Source organism: Corvus kubaryi, unplaced genomic scaffold, assembly GCF_017639235.1.
Source record: "Corvus kubaryi isolate FWS band 111438036 unplaced genomic scaffold, C.kubaryi_AGA036_p1.0 37392, whole genome shotgun sequence".
Taxonomy (NCBI): domain Eukaryota; kingdom Metazoa; phylum Chordata; class Aves; order Passeriformes; family Corvidae; genus Corvus; species Corvus kubaryi.
In genome coordinates, this window is record NW_024581131.1 from 8437895 (window position 1) to 8447570 (window position 9676).

General features: G+C 39.3%; 1 protein-coding gene across 1 annotated transcript; it reads left to right on the top strand.

The window, feature by feature from the left end:
* Positions 1–882: 882 nt before the first annotated feature.
* Positions 883–8465, top strand: CD44 (CD44 molecule (Indian blood group); the record flags this gene model as incomplete). The annotated part of the gene is made up of 3 exons (XM_042038871.1): positions 883–1117; positions 2382–2460; positions 5121–8465. Coding segments are annotated over 3 exons (531 nt in total), but the record flags the coding sequence as incomplete, so codon positions are not given.
* Positions 8466–9676: the final 1211 nt, after the last annotated feature.

Below are 9676 nucleotides of genomic sequence, written 5' to 3' on the forward strand. Positions count from 1 at the left end.
TAGGCCTCTCTTGGTCAGCTTTCTTTGGCTCTAGATCCAGACTCTTCATTGCTGAATTTGTGCCCTGTCCTTTGTTGTGAGATAGCACCAAACAACACTCCAGTCAGTAAGTTTCTTGTTAATAAAAATAATAAAAACATCTGGAAAATTCATTAACTGCTTGCTGGCTATGCTTCACTGAGGGGATAAAACTTACTTCTCAGTTATGCATCTGCCAGCTGTTACTAGGAAATGAGATCAGAAATGCTGGACAGAAATGAGTTGTAATGTGTATTAAAGAAAAAGAACTTTACAGCTGATTAGAGTTAGTGTTTAATTTCTTAGAGTCTGGAAGAACTCAGAGAGGTGGAGATCTGTAATATATTTTTTAATAGCGATAATGAAGCAGTAGTCCCAAATGAAATTACTGTATCTATAGTCTGCTGATAATTTTAGTCTCGGGATACCCTTATGGTAATAGTGTGGGCCACAAATGTGATTGCATAAAAGTTTAAGCAGTATGGCCAGCATAGAAAATACAAGAGACTGAATTAAGGTCTAATACCACCTTAGAACCAAATTACACAACTTATTAAAAAGGACAAGAGGATCCACATCTAAGTTTGCAGAGAACTGCTAGGAAAAAAATATTTTGAGTTTTTAGAGTCCCACTCTATAGGCTGTCAAAGTCACAACCATTCAGAGAACTATTGTTCTATTTTATGACAGCATTAGAGTTTTAGGTGTTCAGTTTTATCTTGTGTCGAATAGAATTGAAACATATGAGGGAGACAAGAGGGGAAAGCCACGGGTTTTGCTTCTCAAAATACTAAAGCTAGCCATAGTTCAGATAAATATGGTGCTTTCAGTCTATGTAAAGTTTTCAGTATAAACACTCATTAATTGCTTCAGCATGAACTTTCTAGAGTACAATTTTTAAATGCTGAAAGTCACAGCCTTCGTACCTTGCTGTTAAATATTCATCAAGCATATTTGGCCTATTTTTGTTCTTTAGGCTCTACCTCTAGTGTATATGTTAGCCAAGGACCACACAAGGGACATTATGAATCCACTACTTCCCTTGAAGAGACCGCCACAACACAAATAGCTTCACAGCCAAGGTCAGCCCGTGTACCAGGTAGGTTTTTGAAGTCAAATGTTTTAAAAATCTAAGTACAGAATTGTGTTCATATGAACTGAAGTGAGACATGAAAATGAAGGTGAAATACATCTGTTCAGGCGTTGTTCTGAATCAGATAATATTCAGCGTTTCACTAGTAGTCTGAAAAATGGAGCATATCGTAACTCATATAATTTTTTGCCAATATTGAGGGAAGCCATGCATTTGGAGAATGGGATTAAGATTCAATTAACTTTTATGAATTGAAATGAAATCAGGCAAAACTCAGTAAAGTTATATGCATAGTATCATATCCATGAGAATGTTCAGTGAAAATAATAGGTGAGACAAGCTCTCCAGAATAGAGCTTGCGGATTAAAACAGAATAAAAAGAAGCCAACACCATGATACAGCTGCAAAAGAATGCAAATATATTCTGGGACTTATTAGTGGTACAGTCATTTTTAAAACAGAGAAAGTAATTATCCCATTCTACTTAGGCCTAGCAAGTCCAGAGCTGAAGCTTTGTGTTCAGTTCAAGGCATTGCATTGGTCACATGGGAGAAAATGGAGAAGAGCACACAGAAAATTTTGGGAAGGTGACCTTTGAAGCACCTTTTGAAAAACTCATAATTTTCAGGGAAAACTGAAGGGAGATATAAGAAGAGCATGCTATGAAAAGAATGCCTGTCAGTTTTTCACCATGGAGTACTAATAAGTAACAAATCAGAAGAAGTAATTTGTTTCAAATGAAAGGCACAGGTCTATTTAAACAAGGAAGAGTTGTTTCAAACGAACAAGATACAGGACATAGCTCCTGGGAGAGGACCCCCAGCTCTAATGGCAGTAGAGCTATAATGGTAGTAGAGAGTAGGCTACTGAGAAGGTTGTGAAACCTGCTTTTACTAAAAATGTGCTAAAAGTCATCCTGTTTCTGTGCCAGGGACTGTAGGTGTGTCGTGCTAAGCCTTTTCTTTTGCTGTTGGAGTAACTCAGTGATACAGCTCCTCTCCACCTATGCCCTCTGAAGTGCAGTGCTTACAGGTGACAGCAGGGATGGGGTATTTTATCTGAGCTGGCCTGTGTGTAGCTGAATGATGAACATGTGTTTGATTTGCACAGAAAGGCTTTGTGAACCAACCAAACATTCATGGAAGCTAGGAAAAGAGTGTGACAGCTGAAAGAAAGTAGAGGAGATTGTGTTCTAGCAGTTCTGTGAAATGGTAAAACCACATGAGATACATTCACACTCTCTCTTCCCCTCCCTCATCTCTCCCTACAGACTGGCTGATCATAGTTGTAGCTCTCGTGGTGCTTGCGTTGATCCTTGCAGTGTGCATTGCTGTTAACAGTCGCAGGAGGTAAGGCCACACCTTTACATTTCCAAAGCACTCTGCCTTACTGTTTCCTTCCTTGAGAGGCTCCACAGCTTTGTCAAAGAGCGGAGTAGCAAAACACAAGGAAGAGCATCCTCTGCAAAGCTTGGAGTGGCTTGGGGTGTGGGGACACAGGTCACTGACACTGAACCGTGCCGTAAATCCTCCTGATGGGAGAGAATTTTCTAAAAGTCCTTGCAAGGAGTTTCAAAGATAAGCTGAGACTTTTCCTTCAGTTTCAATGCTTCCAGATAGTTTTTTATTAAGTCTTATCAGAGGAACAGAGCCACCAGCATGACCCAGGTACAGCACAGAGCACAGAAAGCAGGAGTGAGGCCTCTCTATCAAGATTTACACAGCCTTTTAAAGATATTTTAACCAATAGTTACTAAAAACGTACATTATTTTCACTTTCCTACCAATTATTCAGTAACATGACTAGGAACTGCGGAATTTTCTATCCAATCAATCCAAACTACTTTTACTGCAGAACATGGAGTAGTAGAAGAAGGAGAAGATGGTTTAGAGAACAACAACAATCCTCCATTTTGATATTTTTTACTCTTATCTATGTACTACAAAGAGAAGTCCAAAACCTCTAAATTTTTCACCCTGTGACAATCTTACATAGAAGTCTATCACCTAATTCACACCACTGTATTTTCTAGTTCTTACCTGACTGTTGGTAATTTTTTCCAAGGTTGGAGGCTAAAACAGTGTTGTTCAGGGGGGTAAGAACTCTTAAAAACACGCAGAGAAATATTCTCGGCACTCTGGGTTCCTACAGGTCACCATGTCCTGTACAGGTCACACATCAGCCTTCACACTCACCTGGAACCACTCACATGAAGTCAGCAGCTATATGAACCATTTGGTCTTGTAAATGGAAACTAGCTGTATCTAGATCACAGAAAAGCAATTATTCTCTATCTATTAGCTATTAATGGGAAAATCCTGTTCACAGAGAGTGAAAGTTGTGAGATGAATGTAGACAGTAACAACCCCAGGATGAGCCAGGAATAGTCCTCCACCATCAACAGCGTTCTCTGTGTACAGTGTGAAGTGTCTTAGACAACCCCAGCGATTCTGTGATAATCTGTTAATCTGTTCCTTCCAAACAAGAGGCTCTGTCACAGCTGGCAGTCACAAGCATGTATGCTAACACTGCTCTCAGAGCTCTCGATGGCTTTATGTACACCATTTTACAGATGAAGAAGCTGAGGAATGAAAAGTAATGCAGTGAGCTGTGCAAAGTTAGCCAGGAAATTTGAAAAAACCCTAGCCTAGGGTTTAGGCTATAATGTTCTTACCTCTTTCTGTTCTCTGGGGGCTGTTTTTCCAATTGTCTTCAACAGCTTTTTTCTACTTGAATGTTAAAATTGAGCTTTTTAACTGAGTAACTATTTGCTACTTGAATTTTAACTCTTTTTTATCGGAATGACCATATAATATGTGGAGATTTTTGTTCAGGAAGCAGTGAGCACATTTTTTCCTAGTCTCTTGGTTGTAGAGCACTCTGAGCTGCTCTTTTAAGAGGCTGTGGAGCTCCACAGCTCCTTGCTGGCGTCTTTTGGCATTTTATGGCTGCAGAGCAGGAAATCATTCCCAAGGGTGTATGTAACATTAGCACAGTGAGCTGAGCTACTTCAGATAAAATAACCCTCATCCATGAGTCAGTAGGCATGAAAAAATAGTATTTCAGAAGCATAATAGTATAATTGAACAGCCAAATTAGTCATTCAGGCAAAATATGCTTCATTTAAGAAGAAAGCCCTTAAAAGTCCAACTCCACAGACATGCTGTCCCTCTTAGGCATGCTGGGCTCTGCATATTCAGTTTACACAAGGCTGTTTGAGGACAAATAGGACGTCCAGCACTGTGTAGCCAGGGAGCCATCTTAGCAGCAAATCTGACAGCTGTGTAAGTAGTACTTTTTTACTACGCTGAAAGATACCCAGCCCACGATAAACAGTGTGCATCAGCTTTGGGCTGGTGACTCTTTAAAGACTCTGTGTGTGTGTGTGTTTTAATTCAGAGTAACATATAAAGTTTATTGGGTGGCCCTGCAGCGAGTGTAACTCTAAAAACACAGTACCTTTTCCTGCCTGAACATGCCAAGGAGCTGTGCTGCAGACAGCAGCAAGAGTAGTTCTCCATATTTCCTTACTGCTGGTTGGCTTCTTGGCTTGACATGCTAACACAAAGGAAAAAACAGTTGCCTGGTTTAATGAGGTGAGAGCTCAATCCAGAATTTTTGCATTTCCAAAGCTGTGATCCCAAGCCTGGATTTAGAAGGTGTCCTCATAGTGGGATATTTACAAAGTTCATAAATGTGAATATATTCAAATGACAGAAAAAAAATTCTAGCATTCAGTAATGAATGTTATTGCTATATGTAGTAACAGTAGATATAAATTGGATAAGTGAGCTCCTGACAAATTTTTATTCATTTAATGGTGGAGGATGCTTTCAGAAATAAAATAGGCAATATGGAGAGCTTTACAATTTACAATTTGTATGGCATAAGTCTGTGCTGGCAGACACAAGTTTAATTTCCAATCACCTTTTCCTAAATACTAACCTTCAATTTTTAAATTATTTTTGTTAGTCTCCACTTACACTATTTTATTTTTATTTCTTTCTAGATGTGGGCAGAAGAAAAAGCTAGTGATTAACAATGGCAAAGGGGCAGTGGAAGACAGGAAGACAAGTGAATTAAATGGAGATGTCAGCAAATCACAAGAAATGGTGCACTTGGTTCATAAAGAGCAGTCAAATGACCGAACACAAGCATGTGACGAATTCCTGACTGTTAATGAAACACAAAACCATCACGAGTTTGACATGAAGACTGGAGTGTAATGGTACCACACTGCCAAGCAGATCAGGGCTGGGGAAACCAAAATCACGTGGAACTTGAACAGGAATTCACAGATGCACTGTGCTACTGATGTCTTTTGAACATAAACATAAGTTCTATTTCTTTTTAATCACTTCGCAAAAAAATTGACATGTGCTTTCTGAAATAACACCCCCAAGAGCTGCATAATGCTTTCAGTTCCCAGTCCCTACACAGAGGACTCTCACTGTGTCCTGGATGTTAGGAGGCATAATACGAGTGTACATCGTTATTCCCCAGATGGAAGGTCTTCGCTGTGGGGGGCTAAAGAAGTATCCAGTCACTCCATCTTACAGATATTTAAGGTATTAAACATGCCATGGTACAGAAGTAAGTGAGGAAAAATGTCAAGAGTAAATAAATCAAGTTTAAACCCAAAAGGCATCTTCTACAATGTCTGCGACATCAGAATCCCTCAGAAATGCCTTCCAGCCAGGAAGAGCAGTGGGTACATTCAGAATCTGCCAGTATAAACAAAAAGTGACATTTTATAATTATGTATGGCTTGGTCTGCAACAGGGGAAACCCAGAAGGACAAAATTTATTTATCTCGATTTTTAAATATCTATGGGCATACAGCAAGTCTTCTTGGGAGGGGTAATAAAGGTATGAAAACATGAGCTGATGCATAATAAACTTCTATACTTTATTATCCTAGCAACCTGTACAATTATCCTTGAGTTTTTGAGATGTTCATTGCTCTCCTCTCCCCCTCATTCTTTGGTCCAAGTTTGTGCATGTTTTTAATGAGTCTGTTTAAGATAACAAATGAAACAAAACGACCCCAGCTCTATCACATATGCACAAATCAAGCAATTGAAATCACTAGGGAAGCTGACAGTATTTTGTTCCTGAAAAGAGGTCTCTATATTCTGCTCCATTTTACTTAGGAGATGCTGAGCCTATTAAATTTTTTTCCCCTATAACTATGATATTATACCAGATTGCTGATATTTTAAAAGTTGATTTTCTGTGATCTCACTCATTTCCTCTGAATTCTATTTCATCTACATTTTTTCCATCTGCTTTTTAAAAACACCAAAAGAAACATTGCTTTCTTATTGGTACCAGAAGTTTAAATTCTACAGAAAAGATCAAAGCAAACAAAAGGAAACTCTCCCAGCCATGTAATATAGTAGAGTAGCTGAGCTGCATTGTTACATGCTTTTGTTATGTCCTTTTGTGTCTGTTGTGTAAAGTATTTGTATTAAGCGATGATGCTGTGCATTATATTGATATGAATTGTCAGGAAAAGAACTATTTACCACCAGTGGTCTGTGCTGTTTTTAAGAAAGCTTATTGGAATGGAGGGAGAATGGTAACTTCTAATTGGAGTGCCCCCAGGAAATGCAAGTAAAACCATTGGTCTGTGTCAGCTGTGGGATGGGGATGGTCTGTAGCAGGGCTATTCAAAGGTTCTGTTCACTGACCATAGCCTCTGTTCTGCTGAAGTATGTTACTTAATGCTCTCCATCTGAAGCAGTTTGGAGGATGAATATTCAGCTGGCTAAATATTGACTTTAGCTAGCACTGATCTTTACTGGAACATAAAGCACAAGACTGTTGATTGTATTTCTGAGTCACAGCCCTCCAGCAGCTTCCCATGTGCTTCATGGGAATGCTCAAGTGCCCTGGTATCTGCTGGCAGATCTCCTTAGGGTAATTTACACCTGGGCAAAAAGTCCCAAGACAAGGTGATGTTTTAAAATACACATAGGATGTTTTCTGACTATATGTAGGTCAGATATTTCATCTGTGAACAGTGCATTGATTTTTGTTTAATGTTTTTAAGCAAGCTTTTCTATTTGTCATTAGAAATCAAAATGATCTGTTGAAGGCTGTGTTTAAACTGGTGTCAGGTACTCATTCCACTAAGTATGGAGATCCAGAGTAAGAACTACTCCTGTCTTTAAATCCTAGCTGAATATAGGTCTCAGTGAAAAGGACTTATTTCATTGTTTTGGAGGCTAAATTTCTCTTTTAAAAAACAAAAAAAAATCTGTGGCATGTTATTTATCTCCCTATTCAGATGTTGAATGAAGAAATCCACAAACTCCTTCCTAATTTATCTTACATTCAGTAGCTACAGAAGCACAGACAACACTGGTTGGGTTCTTTATATATTTTTAAATGGGATATGCTCAAGAGGCAATGACATTATTTTATATATGCTGATTCTTTGTAGATTATGTCCTGTGACTTATGTGTAATTGTTTCATTATAGTTTCAAAACTAGATGGCCATTTCATATGTGTAATATAGTACATATTTTTATTAATCTTGCTTTTATTATGAGGGGTTGTTTGTTGTGTGTATGTATTTTTATATAGAGCACTTGATATATTTGCATATTTATTTAACAGATTAATTAGAATGAAAGAAAATATCATCTCTAAATTGTAACTAGAAATAGTATTGCTAAAAACACATAGGACTTTAAAATAAGCTTCCAAAATAAACCTGATTCCACACTGAGGATAAAATGTAAGTCCAGCTATTGGTGGCAGAGAAGTATTCAGCAGGATTGTCGTGTTGAGTACTGTGGCCATTTTTTCTGCTTGCAAATGCCAAGCCAGGCTGAGGTGAATGCTGTGTGACCTTGTCTGCTCTGCCAGCCTCCCAGAGTTAGTGACAAACTCAGCTTTCCCCCAGAAGTGGACAACAGCTACAACAACTTGGTTCAATTTAAGATCAACCCAGTAAGGTCTTGATGACCATTCCTGGCTCACTGAACCACCAGCATTTGGAGAGTGCAGCACCCATCAAGGTCCTGCCCTTCCTTCAGGGTGCTGATAGACAAACTGTGTCTTGGTCTATCCTTGGTGCCTAGGAAGAATGAGGATTTCTCCTAAAACTGCTAAGGAGGTCAGACCCCGCAATCAGCTTGTGTTATTCCTTTGTCTTGAAAAGTTCCAAATGTGATCCAGACCAGTGGATATGCTGTCTAAAGCAGCAAGAATATTTAAGAGAGAGACTGTATGTTTTACGGGAATGTAATATTTTCATGAAGCAATGCAGGCTGGTTGTTTCATCTGTATTTTCTTGAAGATCTGAAAAGGAATGTTTGATTAAAGCAGAAAAAGGATGCGCAGCTCTCTTGTCTACCTTTGCGGATGTTAAACCCTTTCCACAACATCAGTTCCAAAATTGTACTTTTGCAGTTTTTCACACGATAGGGATGTTTTTTGTGTGTCCCATGTCAACAACAACAGCCTCTGTGCTAATTAGTTTGAAGCATGTTGCCTGGAATATTTTTAGGAGACAATTACCAAGCGTCTCTTTAGCACATACCATTCTGGTTAGGGTTGGTCCTAATTATTCTTTCTGTAGATGAAGGAAATAAATCCTCTGACAAGTGTGTTCTGCCTCAGCATACACAGACACCAGGGTATTTTGTAAGTCAGTAGTTAATGGGTTTATTTTAAGCTATATTAGGCCATTAGACAATAATTACTTCTTAGTCTTTATTAAACAATTCAAGGGTCTGACTCCTCTGAGTCTCTGCAAGAGCTCTGATTAGTCAAACGCCAGCCCTTTTGGTAACCACAGGTTCTGACTAGCTCTTCTCTGTGGAGCAGAAGAGGACAAAAGGTGACAGGAAAAGGGCTGCTCCTTGAGGTGCTGTTCCAGCTGTGTGGGAGTGGGTGACACAATTCCTTCTCCTTAAGGGTGGAAAGAATTGTGCAAAGGTGTTTTGGGGGTGGAGCTCTGGGGGATCAGGGATGGAGGGAGAACACAATTTCTGGGAAAGGACGTAAAGGGAGAGTGAAATTTCTGTACTATTAATGGGAAAGTACCTTCAACACCCCCAGGACTCTGGCACTCGAATGTTTCACAACTCTGAGAAGGAAAAAGAGCCTTTTCCTGTGAACCTCCCCCGCCTCCAAGTCATCCTCTATATCCACCACCTCATTTGCAAACTGATTTTGAATTTTCCCCTGGTAGCTTATTTCTCATTATTGCTATGCCTTGCTGCATGTGGCATCCGCCAACACCATGCTGCAGGCAAGCAGCTGTGGCAATGAGGAGTGAGAGGCAAATTTAGCCAAGATGAGTAACAGTGTCTTTTGTACAGCACAGAGACTTCACTTTTTGTCTTCTCTTTCTCACCCATTCGGAGTAAGGTTAGTAAAGGTAAGATTTTGAAAACATTTCTGAGAGGGACCAATTTGATTTTTATTTGTGCCTCAACATATGTTATACATGAGGTGAAAAATTACTACAGGGGCTGTAGGTGTGCTGAAAGCCCTGATATGTGCAGGTGTTAAGGATGCCCAGGAAAAAATGTCCAGGAAATCGGGC